The sequence below is a fragment of the Pleurodeles waltl genome, chromosome 5, assembly GCF_031143425.1.
Source record: "Pleurodeles waltl isolate 20211129_DDA chromosome 5, aPleWal1.hap1.20221129, whole genome shotgun sequence".
NCBI classification, from domain to species: domain Eukaryota; kingdom Metazoa; phylum Chordata; class Amphibia; order Caudata; family Salamandridae; genus Pleurodeles; species Pleurodeles waltl.
In genome coordinates, this window is record NC_090444.1 from 34,779,721 (window position 1) to 34,796,734 (window position 17,014).

The following is a 17,014-nucleotide window of genomic DNA, read 5'->3' on the forward strand; positions in this document are numbered from 1 at the left end:
CCAGACCTCATCCCAGGGCCCACAAAGAGGCTGAAGGCAGGGAGCACAGTTGCGCTCCCTGGAATGGTGAGGAGGGGCCCGGACTCCAAACTGGGGCCCTGATGAGATGGAGAAGTGAGGGGATTGCCGTCGCCCTACCCCAGGTAGCCTGCCCGGCCGCGGCAGCAGCATGCGTCTGCCCACAGGAGCAGGCACACACCCAATGAAGGGACAGCTCCCGTGGCAGCACCTGGAGGTGCTGGCCGTGCGGGGAGCTGGCAGAAGCGGCCAGGGGTGGTCTCCCCGAGCCACTTCCCAAAGTTACCCACCTAATGGGGGTGTCAAGGTGGGACCAGACACCCCACAAACATTAGGGCAGCCGGGGGTGAGCTCCTCTTGCCGCCCTCCAATGAGGAATCAGCTTGACGGGGTTTCCGGGTGGGACCAGACACCCCCCAACCATGAGGGCAGCTGTGGGTGGGCTCCCTGCCCTGCCCTCAAAAACCAGGAAACATGGCACAAGGCCGCAGAAAAAATTAAGAAAACCCAAGGACATGCAGATGTACCACAAGTCCTTGCGAGGTTGTGCTCAGTTCATGATGAGTTGTGTGCTCAGCTCATGGTGGTCCCAGGAAAATGGGATCACCACCAACCAAGCGCCCATTGCCACGGGGAGCTGCAGGAACAGCACAGCGTCCCCCTACACAACGTTTGTATTCCACCCTCGGTTGGGTGGGACAAAGGAATCATGACCCCCCAAGCATTCCAACCTTGTGTAAAGCCCAAGCATTGGTGAGTTTTTGTTCTTTGCTTGTGGGACTGTACTCTCAAGGGGTGGTGGAGGATATTACATGTAGTTAATCAACAGTAATTTAAAAATAATCTAAAAATAATCCCAATCTTTAACTTATTTCACCATGTTTCTACATGTTCCTTGTTAGTGCTGATTTCAGTAATGATACTGACAACCACCTCTTAGCAAAGTGATGTACTTAATTGCCAGATTTAGGTGTTTTCACTGCAAATTACGTACCAATATGGCATTGGGGGACCAGGAAATGTTTTGCCATGTGGGTTGTCGGATCATATTTCTCCTCTGGGAGACCAGAATGATTACACAATGTCATCCAAGAGTAATTCCATCAATTTGTGTATATTTGTAAATTGTTGCATAGTTTTCAGTAGTGTGTGTGTGTGTGTAATAAATGAACTTTACTATCAAAAGAAAAAGCACAGACTGGGCAAGCATTTCTTGAGTGTCATGCTTGTGTGCTCGTGAATTGGGATTACTAGCCCACACCACCTCCCTTAAGTAAGCCTTTGACTGCTCTCCAACGCTACCCTATGAGAGTTAAGTGCTACAATGGGGTGTTTGGTCCCCAGTGGTGGTTGTGTGAAGACCCATTACTTGTGCAGGTCACACAACTAATGACCCACCTTCCAACAGGGAGGTTCTGGCACGTCCGGGTGCAGGGATTTTTCATGGCGTTGGGTATCTGTTGGAAAATGCGTTATTGGTAAGGGCAGGTAAGTACCTATACTTAGCAATTGGCCATTAACCCCCACTAGGTTTAGTTAGATCTCAATAAATTAACCCCAGCTCAACCCTTGGTAGCTTGGCAAAAAGCGACAAGGTTTAATTTAGGAGACAAAGCGTAAGCATTCAAGTATCACAAAACAGTAAGTAAATAAAAAACAGGATACAGTTAAACAATCCACAACCAATTTATAAAAATAGGAAATATTTTTACCTTTAAAATTACACCGAACTGAAAAACTCCAGATAAAGGGAACCGGAGATGTGATTTTTTAAAGAATTAATGCTTTTTAGTGTTTAGAAACGAATAGCGCCAATCTGGTCATCTGGTCGCACCTCTACTGGGGCAAAGTCAAAGTTTAAGGTAGACCGTGATGGAGCCTTGCTTGGCCGCAGCCCGCTAGAGGCCTCAGACTTAGTTGTTTTCTTGAAGATTTTCTTCAGCAGGACCAAGTCGCCAGTCCAGTCTGACCTCCTGGAACTCTTCCTCGGATACGCGTCGCGGATGCCCTACGTTGGAGATTTCTACGTTCGGACTTAGATGATTTTTCGAGATGAAAATCCTTCGACCGGGGCAAACCTGAATCTTGATCCGACGTCCTTGGAGCCTTCTTCGGATACACTGCCTGTGAGGTCGCGGTAAACTTTCAATGTTCAGACTTAGTTACTTTTTTGGCAATTTTCTTCACTGGAACGAGCCTGCAAGTCGGGCTGGGTTGCGGTTGAAGCAAGCCGGCTAGAGTTGCTGCAGCAGGTCTGTCCCTTTATGGAGCTTTTTTCCAAAAGTTCTCCAAACTTCTCGATCCTCGCCCAGATGTTCTTTTGAGGTTCTTTTGGTGTCCACAGCTCACCCCAAGGTTCCAGAAGCTCTGAGTTGCTCCTTGAGAGTGCAGACTACAACTTCCAGAATGCACCTGGCACAAACTCCAAATTGGCCACTGGACAGTGGTCAGCTGGTCAGTTTCTTCAGGAGTTGGTGCAGGGGACTTTGGTTAGTAATTATTTACCTGTAGCAAACAGGGAGGCCCTCCTTGAACCAGTTGAAGCCAGACAAAGTCCTTCTTGTGGTGAAGCACAAATGTGCAGCTGGTGCAGTCCTCCAGAGTGCAGTGTCCAGGTGCAGGTTAGGGGTCCAGCAGGGCAGTCCTTCTCCTGTAGTTCTTCCTTTTAGGGATCTGAGGTGTGGATGCAGGTCTGCCAGTTTTGTCCTTGCTCCTGGGTGAAAAACAGGGGGTCCTGGTTCTCCAATCAGATGCAGGGTCCTTTCCCCTGTGATGACCACTTCCTGGAAGTGTGGCAAAAATCAGTCTCAGACAGCAACATTCTTCAAATATCCATTATGGCTGAAACTGATTTTTAAAGGTTACATCTGGCTGATCCCACCCACTGGTGTTGCTAAGATCCTAAACACACCCCTCTCCTGCCCTCTCCTAATCTAATCAAGGGGACATCTAATTGTCTGAGTTTGCAAGATGTGAGAGAGGAGCTGGGTTGCCCCAAATGTCCTTCCCTGCCTTTGAATACCAATTTGGCAGCCCTCCCCCTTCGTGCTTCTCCATCTGCTGAGGGAAGTTCTCCTCCCCCAGTCACATCTCTTTGTGTTCAGCCCCGGACACTTCACACCTCATCAAGGCAGCTTGGCCAGGCTGCCAGAGGTTGGCCAATCAGAGAAGGGCACTACAGATCTGAAGTTGGCAACTTTTTAGGTAGAGTTTAAAACTCTTTACCTGAACAAGTTATATTAAATCGAACAATTGTATTTTGTGGGATTTATTATAACAATTAATTTGATACCAAACCTGAGGTATCTGACACTTAAGGGGGCTTTATCAATTAAAATAAAGTCTCCCTATTCTAGCCTATTGACGGCATTCACTACAATGAGGGAAAAACAAATGTGGCTGTTTTACCTCACCTGGGTTTATAAAACTATTTTTATAAGGGCACTGCTTGTAGTTACATGGCACCCAGCCCTAGGGGGACATAGGGCACATCTTGGGGGTGACTTTTATGTAATAATAAGTTAGTTTAAGACTTTGGAAGTACTTTTATTCAAAAGTCAAATGTGCATATAACTTTAGTTTAAAATCAGCCAGCAAGGCAGGCCTGCCTTTAAAATGACACTGGGCACTTCAGCAGTGCACCCATGGGTGCACCACCTATGCTGGGTTCCCTATTCCCTAACCCTACATGTCCTACCATATACTGGGGACTTATAGGTAGGTTAATTTTGCCAATTATAATTAGCCTAATGTGCATATCCACTTTATACAGAGCACTGGTCCTGTGACTGGTAAGTAGTACCCAGGGCACAGTCAAAAGTCAGTAACCACCAGTATGGGCTAGAAGGACATTCCAGGGGAACCAACAGGGGGACTGGACCCTTGAGGTTCATGGGCATGTGGGGGCACCATCGATCCACTCCTCCTCAGGGTGTAGGTCGCAGGTGCAGGGATGTCTTCTGGCATCAGGTCCAGCATTGGAGCTCCTTGCGGATACAGGGGGGCGCGCAGAAACAGTCTGCAGATGTGGACTGGAGGTCTAGTCCGACCGACCCAGCAAGTGGCCTCAGGTCGCATGAGGTGGGGAGACATGGGGACCTTCTGGGTTCTCCTTTTCTGGGTCCAGGGAAGACAGGTGCAGAGGTGTCCAGAGCATCAGATTTTGTTTCCTGATCACTTGCGGTTGCAGAGGAGGGCTGCAGAACCAGTTTGCGGACTCAGTGTCAGAGTCACCAGATCCTCGGGGTCTGTGCACGTTCCGAACACGTCCACCACAAGACAGCTCCAATACTCTTATTAGAATGTCACAGAGTCTAAGAGTCCAAGTGGGGAAAAGGGGACCTGGGAAGGAGACCTGTAGGAAGCAAAAAGGTTAAAACACACAATATCAAGATTATATCATATTAATAATTACTAGAATATGATTCTAAACATTGTCATACTGGAAACATTGATGACTTAAGCATGGACTAAAAATAACTAGGCCTCAAGATGTCTGGATACCTGTGAAGGAATCAAGAAAGATTAATACAACTTTCCAATGAACCTCTCAATGAAATGTTACACATGGATTAGAAACATCAGAACCTTCTAGAATTACGCCTTCAAATTCAAGCATAGTCTTTTGCATGAGGACCAGGAAATAATCTGAATGATTTCTATAACACCATATGAATTGTACTTAAGGAACCTATTATGCACATACAATATAACATCTAGAATGCTAACATTTTTAGGTTTTCTTAAAATGCAAGAACATGAATTGCGCACATTGCGGATTTCCACAAGGGTTTATGAATGCCATGAAACGATTGTGCACAATGAATAACATGAGTTAGTCACAAGAAATGTATCGCGCATCTTGCCAATTCGAAGGCCACCAAGTAAATGCCATAAAGTGGTAGCGCACAATGAACATCGTGATTTAAGCACAAGAAATGAATTGCGCGTCTTGCCGATTCGAATACCACCATGTGAATGCCAAGAAATGGTAGCGCACACTGAATATCATGAATTGAGCACAAGAAATGAATTGCGCATCTTACCGATTCGAATGCCACCATGTGAATGCCATGAAATGGTAGCGTACAATGAAATACATGAATTAAGCACAAGAAATGAATTGCGCGTCTTACCGATTCGAATGCCACCATGCGATTGCCATGAAATGGTAGCGTACAATGAATAACATGAATTAAGCACAAGAAATGAATCGCGTGTCTTGCCGATTCGAATGCTACCTTGTAAATGCCATAAAGGATAGCGCACAATGAATATCAAGAGTTGTAAACGAGTAAAGAATCGCACGTTTTGCTGATTTGAGTGTCAGCATGTAAATGCCATAAAACATCAAGTGCACATTCACACGCACAAGAGTAAAATTCTTTTAACATGCAAATTAGGCCGAAGAACTCGAAAGCCTTCGAGAACGGGATCGGCGGCCCAGCCCGGCCTCCGTCTTACCGCCCTGATCAAGAATCACCGTCAAAGTGAAAGGGCAAGGCCTGGAGGATCAAAGTAGGCCTCCAGAACAGGAGCTCAAGAAGTTGCTGCTGCTCTGCACCGGGGCCTCTGAATAGTGAGCACGTGGAGCTGGGCTGGCTCCCTTATATAGAGTCTTGGCCTAGCCCACAAACCAAACCCAGGCATGCTGCAGGGAAAGCTTCTAGAAGGCCCTGGAAAGGGACCACACCCTGACTCACTCTGAAAGCCTGCAGCAATACATTGCAAATGAACAGTATTTATAAGCACCTTGAACATAAGTCTTCAGGATTCAACTCTGCAGTGCAAAAGGTTAAACAACAGCAGATCAGCACAATGCATAAATTACGTTATCTTGAGAGTGCTGGGTTTTTGCATTCTAGTCGCCCGTAGAGCGCGCACTGCCCTGATGTTGACACTCAGTGGTAAAGTCCACAGTGGGTGAGGACAGGGTGGGCTTCTCTTCAGGAGTGCCTGGGGATCCCACTGACACTGTTGGCCCACTTCAACATGGGCTAGGTGGCTCAGATGCAGTGGTGAAGTCTGGTGTTGGGTTTTTGGCAGTCCTGGTCCTCTTATGGTTTTCTTGGGTGCCTACAGATGATGCAGGGGAGTAGCTCATCTACTCCAAAGGAGTTCCTCCTGGTGATTTGCAGAACACTGGCAACTCTCCCAGTTTCTTTGAGCCTGCAGCAGCAGGACAGGTCAGTGGCTCTCTGGGGGTTGGGTGCAGCAGGCAGGCCGGCAGGGTTTTGGCACCAAGTCAATCGTGCTCCTCGGTCTTGGGTTCAGCAAGCATTTTGTCCGCTTCTCCAGCAAAAATCCAGGGAAGATCTGAGGATCCGGTATCAGGGGGTCCCCTAACTATTCAATTTAGGGGACCTTAAAGGGAGTGAAGGGTAGTAGCCGTGGAGGTACTTACTCTTGGGATCACAACACTCCCTAGATGACCATTCCCTGTAAGAAGTGGGCATCACCCTTCCTAGAGTTCCTAAATTCCATCACACACAAGATGGTAGAATGTCTTAAGTCATGTCCACTTCAGGCTCATCACCCTAGGGGAGTGTCCAGCCTGCAAGGGCGACACGTTTCCTGCATCGTTAATTTCCGACCTGTCCAAGTGCCAGATAGGCCCTGGGCAGGGAGTTTTTGCATCCTCCTCTGAGGAAAGCCAATTCTGCATGCCAAAGGCAGTGGGCTTCTTTGAAGCTCTCTGCCGTAGAATACAGATTTATGGTCATCCTTTTGAGAGGGGTGTGTTACACCCCAACGAGAGAAGGCTTTGTTTCTGACCTCTAGAGAGCAGAGGCTCTCACCCTGGGAGGTCAGATTTTCACTTGTTGGTGGCAGACTGGCCAGAACTGTCAGTCAGCTCACCAGCAGTTGGTAGATTTTTCAGGGGGCACCTCTAAGGTGCCATCTGGGTGCATATATTAATAAATCCATCCTTGGAATCAATGAGGGTTTATTAATACAAGATGTTTGATACCAAACATCGCTAGGTTCAGAGAAACCATCATGTAGCTGGGGAACTCATATTGACCAGTGTCCAGCACATATATCTAAAGTGGCTTCTCTGGTCACTTACTATGTCTAAGACTCGACAAAGACATAGTAGGGGCATAATTGCTCACGCAGGTATGCCATCATATGTAATATAATGCACCCTGCCTTAGGGCTGTGAGGCCTGTGGTAGGGGTGACTTACAGATATTACAAGCAGTGTAAGGGGACATGGCACACAGGCTGTGTGCCATGTCATGTTTGTAATTGTGGGAGCACCTAGTCATGCATTGCAGTCTGCATAAGGTTGGTGCTGGGTCCCTCAGACACAAGTGGCACAAGTTGTGCTGCAGCTCTGAGGGACCCTCTTCAGTACCCATGCCCTAGGTACCAGAGGTACTGTTTACTAGGGTCTTAAAGGGGCTGAATGACCTGGTCACTTGGGGATCAAGTGATCAGGTGTCTTGTTTTTTTAACAAGAGAACACTGGCACTTGGTCCTAGTTAGCAGGAACCCAGTGCACTTCATTCGAAATTGTATGTAAAAACGGGCAAACAGTGGGGGGGATACTGCAACCAGAACCCAGCTCCCTACAAGGGTTCTCCTTGTTTTCCACACATTAACTTTCATGGGCTGCAGAGAGATGACTTTATCAGGCAATCAGTGTTTCTATCCCTATGAAACCTACACAAAAACAGGATAAATAATAATAGAAATAGGTGTGTGTGCAGCCCTCTGTAAGGGACATTTTTCTATGCAATTATTATTAGTAAATGCAACAATTAAACACATTCCTCAAACCTCAGAAAGATGAAAGATTGAGTTGATCTTCCCAGCAATTAAACTAGCAACCTTCAGGTCAACAAAAACCTTCGCAGCAAGTACATGAACTACTGAGCTGTCTCACCAGCCTTATTGATTGAATCCAAACGTGAGCAACGGAGAGCTACCAAGGACCCTCTGGCATTTGTTAAATACATCTACTTCAAATTCTACTACAACTAAATCTACTTCAACTTCTACTTCAAATTCGAAAATAAATGCTCCATTATCCAATCTCGTTTGTGAACGAGTCACTGCAGCCACAGAAGCCGTAGCTACTGCTGCTTTGGCAGCTTCATCAGCCAATGTGTTGCCAGTAACGTGTACTCCTACACGTTGGTGGCCCAATGTATATACTATATGGACACATGGTAGCTTATCCTTAAGATTAGCGACCCTTCCCCCCACAATATTTTGTGTTTAATGGTGTTCCCTTTAGAATCTCTAAACCTGTTCAGCTTCCAATGATTGAGATAGTCATTGTATGACTGGACGCAGTAGTATGAGTCGCAGACTATTAAAGTCAGGCTTCCTCGTTCAGTATGTTCAAGCGCTAGTATAGGAGCTTTAAGTTCAGCCAGCTGGGCTGTGCAGTCCCCTAGGGTCTGCGTGTAGGTATTGTGAGGGTGGAAGACTCTAACTTCCATCACTCCGCTCACGGCTGCGCAAGCTGCTGAGTATTGATGTTTAGTACCTACAGCCGGTTGTGCTGAACCATCAGTGTATGTGACAGTATGATATCTGTCTAGCGTCAAGATATTTAGAGGAGCGGGGTACTCTTGTTCGTACTGGAGAAACTCTTGTGTCTGAACTTTTGGATCGAATATATAATCAACATAAGTGGCGGTCAGAACCGTTGCCCATTGAATCCAACGTGGATGTAATGCTTTAGCGTTACGAACGCTCGCTTTGGTGACAGCCTCTAAGGCCGGCACCGGGGAGACAACAATAATACGTTTCCCCTGGGCAAGTGGCCTCTCTTTTATGACGCCATCTGAACTCCCGTCAGAATCTTTTCTGTAGGTGCAAAACGCTGTTCTGCATTAGAATATAAATGTGATTTATATGCTATGGATACCGTGTCATCCTCATTGAAGGTGACATAAGTAAATCCAATGGCACCAGCAATTATTCTGATGACCAAATTTGTTTTATTATCACGTGTGTGTAATTGTTTAGCTTCTATCATGTCCTGTTGCATTTCCCTAAGGATGCATGTGTGTTCAACTGTCCAGTGTCTGCTAGAAAAATTGGGCTGAACCAAGTCATAAAGTGGCTTGATCCGTTGTGCATAATCTGGAATGTATGTTCTGCCAAAGTTAAAGAAACCCAGTAATGACTACAATTTCTTAAGGGTGTAAGGAGGGTGCAGTTGAGCACATTTCTCTGCAAAGTGCGGGCCAGGCTCTTTCCCTCGTTTGATAGCTCACTTCCCAGGAACAGTACACTGAGAAAAGCTATTTTACTTTTTTTAAAGTTGAATTTGTAACTGAGGTCTGCAAATCCCAAAATGATCCGATCAACCCTTGCAAGATGGATGTCGTCTGTGAGATATATGTCATCCACTTGGGATAACCCCTTGGAATCAATATCATGTAATATTGATGTTACACAGACTGAAAATAGCCCTGGGCTGTTTTTATAGCCTTGAGGTAAACGACAAAAGCGTTTCTGAGAGCCCAATGAGAATGCACTCAGGTCCCGACTTTTGTGTGCTAAGTTCTGGCAGAAAAAGCCATTAGATATGTCTAATGTTGTTTTATATTTTTTACTCACTATATTGTTTATTAGTGCTGTGCTGTGTGAGTTTTGTATAGCATATGTGCGTGTATGACTATTTAAATGTCTGTAATCAATGACTATTCTGTATAAATGGTCTGGCTTTGCAAAGGGGAATAACGGGTTATTCTTTGCAGATGTACAGGGCTCAGTTACTCCCTGGTACTCAAGCTGGGTGAGGATCTCCCTCACTGGGGCTTTCGCTTCATGTTTAACAGGATATTGTGGCTGCGGTTGGGGTGTAGACCTAACGGGAATAACATGACAAGGAGACTCCTTGTCCCAACCTACATGATTGCGGTATAACGCAGGTGCCTGCGCTAAAGCCCATTCAGCAGCATAGGCTTCTTTTTCTGCTTTCGGAACAAGATCGGAGAAAGAAAGTAAAATTACATCTTCCCCATGCGGGAGCTTACGGACGTGTTCAGGTGGCCAGTCTCTTTCGGCCAGTATGATATCAACAGTAAGTTCATCCCAAAATATCACACTAATGGTGCGCTCGACGTCTCCCTCTATCTGAATTTTTAAACCATAAACCCTGTCGGGTGGGAGAACACGGCCGTCTGCAGTTTCAACTGCAATAAAATCACTAGTTGCTGTCGCATCCAGATGATCTTTCAGACTCTGGCGACATATTGTGACCTCTGCTGCGCTGTCTAACAGAGTCACTGCCCACGTCTTGTTCCTGAACAATGTTCTCAAGTGTACTGGCATTTTTAGCTGTCAGTACTGCCACCTTTGTCTTTTTAAACTGTGGCTTTTGCTGTGGAGTCTTTTTTGCTTTTTTAATGGTAGACTGCGGCAAGCTTTTCTTTTGTTTCATGCATTCAGGACGTCAATCTGGATGGCCCCCTCTCTCGCTACGTCTATCCGGTGCATCCTGAAAGGAATGATAGGGACGTGAATCAGTACATCTGTCTGGAGTTTTAATGTTCTTCCTATTTCTGAGATTGTATCTCCTTTCGGAGTTCTCCGGGTGAGGAGAATCAGCTCTCTTATTTCTTCTATCTTTTAAATATTTTTGTTTGTCCCAGCGCTTCTTAGGGCCCTCTTGTGCCTGCTTTGTACCCCCCTTATGGGAGGTACCTTGTAACCCCAATTTCTTTGGCTTGTCTCCCAAACTATCCCACCCTATACTAGTATAGGTGTCGGAAATAATTTTCGGTAGCTGTCTCTCTTGTTCCTGGTGTGGGGTTTTCCGAAGACGCTGGCGTATTTCCAGTGCTACTGCTTCCCCTTTAATATTACTGAGTATTATTGAGGAAACCGCGTCAAAATTACGCATTCATTTCATCCCCAAATCCAAGGCTGGTGCAGCCCTGTGCTCATTCTGTACTTGTTTTAACACCTCCGGTAAATTGGCAAGTGTCGGGGTACCATGTGTTGTAGTGTATATAGCAGCGAAGACTATACCCCATGTGACACAGAGGGAACCATCCCAAAGGGCAAGCACATGGTGAGCAATCTATGTTTTTCCTGTGGTCCCGTATGGGGTAACACAGCTTCCAGCTGATTAGTTTTCTGGGCAATCCAGAAGGGTATTTTTTCCTGTTCTGTGGGTACTTTACCCATAATAGTATGTACTGTTTGTGGATTAATCCCAGTAGCCAATTGGTAACCACCAGGTGCTGGTGGTGCTGAATGCGCTGGTGTGGTGTTCAATGTCCGCATTACGAACTGAACTAATCGTCTATATAATGTCACTAATTCATCATATAAATCTCGCAGATCTGCTATCGTCATATTTTGTATGCCTGGGTGAGGTGTGTATGTGGCAAACATAGGCCACGTTGGTCCGTCATTATTTAAGGGACCTAGCCTCACTCTTTGTAGCACATGTGGTAGGGCTCCTTCAAACCAGTTCTGGTGCTCTTGGTATGTGAGCAATATTTCATGATACTGGTATGCTTGGTACCGTGGAGGTACGTTTGCAATTTCATATGTGTGAAATGTATGTGTCCTCTGGTCCACCTTAAGGTGACCCAACAATAAAATGTTTCTGTTTGGTATGCTTCATTAGCTTCTATTATAAGAGTAACATCCCCACCCTCATCTGTAAGGCCATGCACTAATTAGTGTTGTGTTAGTGCTTGTCTAGCATTTTCAGGAATGTCAATGGTGGCAGCCATTTTTGTTTAGAAAAACAGAACACCAAAATGGGGAGTAAAAGTCCTTTTATGAGTTCGAGCTCGAACAACCTACAGCTTAATCAGGTGTCACCTTTTCAGCTGAGGGGGAATTTCCCAAAGACCACGGACGTCTCTGTATAATGGTACTTACGGTACCTGTTGTCTGTGAGACAGTGATAGTCAGGGTATCCGTAAATTAGTGCCTAAACACCATTGTTGGTGGCACCATGTCGTAGTTTGGACTCTTGCTCTGGGCAAGACTGCTGGTTCAAGGATGACAGTACTTTTGTTTGTAGGTGACTATGCCTGTCCTACAACAAGTCGCAACTGTTGTCCCAACCTTTCCGGCTCACTAGCAGCACCTCACCAGAAACACAATAGTAAAAGGTGATTTGTGGCAGCCTTTACGCATGGTCTCGAGAATAAGACATCTCAGGGAGTGTCGTGGTTAAACGGAGATTACCCTTTTCTCACAGATATATCATGTCTCATACAAACACAGGAAATAACAAAGATGCAGTAGAGTTTCAATAGTTTTTATTTAACACAACTGCAATTTGCGATATGTTGCATGGACTGCAATGATTAGGATAATGAATAGTGCAAGAAACAGAATTGTGAAGACGAGAGTCATTATTACAAAGACCCCCCCCATCCTGCAATGCATGTAAAAGACATACGAGATGTAATGCAAAGCATAACTAGTGGCCTAACTATAAACAAGGCAGCCATCTTAGATGAATTTAATAATTAAATCGGCTAAGACAGAGTAAGCTACGTAAGTTAAAAGTCACTAGGTGACGGGGGCACGAGTCTGCAAGCCAGAGGCTCAGCTAACTCCTGTTATCCCATTAAAACAAACTAGGATTCACTACAAAAAGTGATGGTGGTGCTGTCAAGTATAAATAGGAACACCAACCTAAGAAGTGTTTGTGCTGTACGAAAAACAGTGCAGCTCCACAAACAAGCAATGTTCTGCCAGTGAAAGTAAAGCAGCTGTCGTAAAGCGTGTTAGTGTTCTTTTATGAAATGTATAGTCGCACTAGTGAGAAGTCCGGGCTTTAAAAGTATGGAATCCTTTCTGAGAAGTGCGAGTACTGTGCAGTACAAGTGTGGTAGTAGTGCTGGGAAGTGTGAGTACTGTCCAGTGCAAGTGTGGTAGTAGTGCTGGGAAGTGTGAGTACTGCCCAGTGCAAGTGTGGTAGTCCTGCTGAGACGTGTTAGTACTTTGCGAGTACTGTCCAGTACAAGTGTGGTAGTATTGCTGGGAAGTGCGAGTACTGCCCAGTGCAAGTGTGGTAGTCCTGCTGAGAAGTGTGAGTACTTTGCGAGTACTGTTCAGTACAAGTGTGGTAGTAGTGCTGGGAAGTGCGAGTACTGTCCAGTGCAACTGTGGTAGTAGTGCTGGGGAGTGTGAGTACTGTCCAGTGCAAGTGTGGTAGTCCTGCTGAGATGTGTTAGTACTTTGCGAGTACTGTCCAGTGCAAGTGTGGTAATTCTGCTGAGAAGTGTGAGTACAGTGCAGTCCACTGTCACCCCCCTGCATCCACACAAGCAAGAGTGGATGAAGCTCCTTCTCCTAGCTTGTGGGGAAATCCTAAAACAACTTCCCCCTTCACCTACGGACTTCATCCTCTCTTCTGGAAATCAGGAAATGACTCAAGACCTGGCTGTTCAACTGAGCCCTCAATGCATTAGTGTTCTCAGCACGTGGATACCCTCAGAGGGGATTAGCAACAGCAAATCATGATTGATCGACTAATTGTTCTATTTGTAATGCACAGAATCAAACCATTGTCAGGAAGACAGGTAGCTATATGCCGGATCGCTTGCAATCTGTCAGCATCACAAAACCTGCATTTGAGTCCTAGATTCCTCACATCCACAAACTGTGTGATCCTGAGCAAATTACATTGCCTCAATTTCCTAATGTTTTTTGGAGGGCAAAATATGGTTCAATTTGCAGTTAAGTACAAGTAAACTTTTTTAGCCAAGCAACATATCCCAACACACAAGGCATGTGCATGAATGAAGCAGTTACCTGTCAAAGAGCTGGAGCTCCAGGTTGCTGAGGTAGGTGAGCTCTGTACGCAGGCTTGCGAGTTCTGTGAGGGATCCACAAGGTAGCTGGGTGGGTTTGACACAGTAGAATGCCTCCTCGTCCCTCTCATCAAGGTACTCACACACCTCCTCTTTGCTGTCCAACTCAAACCCACATTGTGTGATGACCTCTTGGGTTGCACTTGTAAACTTCCCCTTGTGGGTGACATATTTATAGCCCATATTTCGCGCTCTCCACAGTGCCGAGGCGCCCTCACTGGGGTGGATGAGGAGCAGTGAGATCCTGACCTTTGCCTCCCAGAAGAGCATGAAATGAACATGGTACGTCCCATTGTTGAAATCTTGGATTGACCCAGAAGCTGCAGCTTTTACACCCGGAGAGTATATCCTCGTCCTTAGAGCATCACCGCCATAGGTCTTCCTGTGGCCCAAGTAGTCGTACATGTCGAGCTGGACTGTCACCTTGTCACCGATGCAGTACCTGTCTCTGGGCTTTACAATGAAGGCCCGGCTCTTCAGTGCGCAGGTGGTGTTGTCTTTGTGGCTGAAGGTGACGTTGGGTACCAGCCGGTCTATTTCACTCATGAACCTCCTGATCTGAAGGTCAGTTTGTGTTGGCTGTGATCCTTTCCTGGACAAGGGGCTATAATTGTCCAGCTGTGATCCTTGGCAGGATTGGGCTTTTCCAAAGTACCTGAAGAGGAGAGACTGACACATAAGGTACCAATTAACAAGACATTTCAACACTGAGCATGGGGAAAAGGAAAATAATAGATATTAAATGAGTCACACAGGGACTTAACTGTCAAACAAAGTATCTGGGCATGGATAGAAGAAAACACATGTGCCCATATTAAAAAGAACATTTGGACAGCTGCTGCTTGAAACCTGTACAGTGCTGTACGCAAATACCGGACCACATTAACAACAAAACATGTTATCCAGTGGAGGAGCATGCAGTCTCTGTGTGGACTTACATGAGAGAGTCAAACACCCCCGCCGACCACATTAGCAACAAAACGTTATCCAGTGGAGGAGCATACGGTCTGTGTGGACTTACATGGCAGAGGCGAACACCCACATTGGACCACATGAGCAACAAAACATTAGCCAGTGGAGGAGCATGCAGTCTGTGTGTAGACTTACAGAGGAAAGGTGAACACCCACTGTGGACCACATCAGCAACAAAACATGTTATTCAGTGGAGGAGCACACAGTCTGTGTGTGGACTTACATGGGAGAGACAAACACCCACTGTGGACAACTTGAGCAACAATACATGTTATTTAGAGGAGGACCACACACTCTGTGTGTGGACTTACATGGGAGAGGCGAGCACCCACTGTAGATCATGTGAGCAACAAAACATGCTATCCATAGGAGGAGCATGCAGTCTGTGTGTGGACTTACCTGGGAAAGGCGAACAGCCACCATGCAACACATTAGCAACCAAACATGTTATCCAGTGGAGGAGCACGCTGTCTGTGTGAGGACTTACATGGGAGGGGCAAACAGCCACTGTGGACTACATTACATTAGAAACTAAACATCTTATCCAGTGGAGGAGCAGGCATTCTGTGTGTGGACCTACATGGGAGAGGTGAACACCCACCATGGACTACATTAGCAACAAAAAATGTTATCCAGTGGAGGAACACACAGTCTGTTTGTGGACTTAATTGGGAGAGGCGAACACCCATCATGGACCACCTTAGCAACAAACCATGTTATCTAGTAGAGGAGCACGCAGTCTATGTGTGGACTTGCATGGGAGAGGCAAACACCCACTGTGGACAACTTCAGCAAAAAAACATTTTATCCAGTGGAGGAGTATGCAGTCTGTGTTGTGGACCTACATGGGAAAGACAAACACCCACCGTGGACAACATGAGCAACAGAACATTTTATCCATTAGGAGGAGCACTTAGGCTCTTTTGTGGACTTACATAGGAGAGGCCAACATCCAAAGTGGACAACATGAGCAACAAAACATGTTAACCAGTGGAGGAGCATCCATTCTCTGTGTGGACTTACATGAGAGAGACCAACATCCATGGTGGACAACATTAGCAACAAAATATGTTATCCGGTGGAGGAGCATGCAGTCTATGTGTGGACTTATTTGGGAGAGGGCAACACCCACTGTGGAACACATTGACAACAAAACATGTTATGCATTGGAGGAGCATGTAGTCTGTGTTTGGACTTACCAGGTAGAGGCCAGCATCCACCGTGGACCACATTAGCAACAAAACATGTTATCCAGTGGAGGAGTACACAGTCTCTGTGTAGACTTACATGGGAAAGGCGAACACCCACTGTGGTCCACATTAGCAACAAAACATGTTATCCAGTGATTGAGCACGCAGTCTCTGTTTGGACTTACATGGGAGTGCATATTTGAGGATGGCGCAAGTACACTATGCAGAGGGTCCAAACAACCACATCTTAGTTTTCAGGGGTTAAAATCAAACCATATAATGCTCTAATTTTTAAGGTAGCTGGTCGAGCAGTTAGGCTAATCCAGGAGATGTGATAAGTATTTGCTGTACTCACAAATCCAATCATGCACCACACACACTTAATGAATAACTCAAGACCAGAGTTTATAAAAATACTTCAGACCTTTTTATAATTTTTAAGACCAAAATATTTTGAATAGGTTAAGTACTTTTCTTGTTATGACTTTTAAAAGTTTGAGCAAAGTTAGTCTTTCAGTGCATAATTACGCACCATTGGAATCAATAGGCGGTCACTTTTAAAAAAATGCATTAAAAATCGTACTATTGAGTTACCAATCTCTTCTTTTGCAGGGTGGTCACAGTGGCCGGTGGGCACCTTGTGCCAGCTGGAGAGCTTGAGGAAGCTCCAGGTTCCGGCGGGAGCAGAGTTGGAAAAGTTCTTGGCACAGGCACAGGGCCACCTGGATGGGCCAATTGGAAAAGGAGCTAGTGAGTTGGAAAGGTTCTTGGCACAGGCAAGGGCCACCTGGATGGGCCACTTGGAAAAGGAACTGGTTTGCAAATTCAAAGTGGTACCTGGGGGTCCCCTTTGGCTGTTGAGGTCACCAGCGGTTGGGGACCCGGGGCACACAGCAGACCCCACAATGCAAGGCCCAGGGCGGCCAGGTGCAGGGAGTTTTGGAGGTCTTGGATGCTGTGTGCAACGAAGTCCACTGGAGTTGGAGGTAAGTCTCTTGGAGGGTCGCTTGCCGGACAAGAG

The 17,014-nt window shown here is 46.0% G+C and overlaps 1 protein-coding gene across 2 annotated transcripts in view; it reads right to left on the minus strand.

Moving 5' to 3' along the window:
- Positions 1-17,014, minus strand: part of LOC138295313 (NXPE family member 4-like) — a 403,519-nt gene that overhangs the window by 139,334 nt on the left and 247,171 nt on the right. For both annotated transcript variants that reach the window (XM_069233532.1, XM_069233531.1), the window contains one exon: positions 13,773-14,500. In XM_069233532.1, coding sequence (XP_069089633.1) covers positions 13,773-14,500 — 728 coding nt within the window. The remainder of the gene's footprint in view (positions 1-13,772; positions 14,501-17,014) is intronic.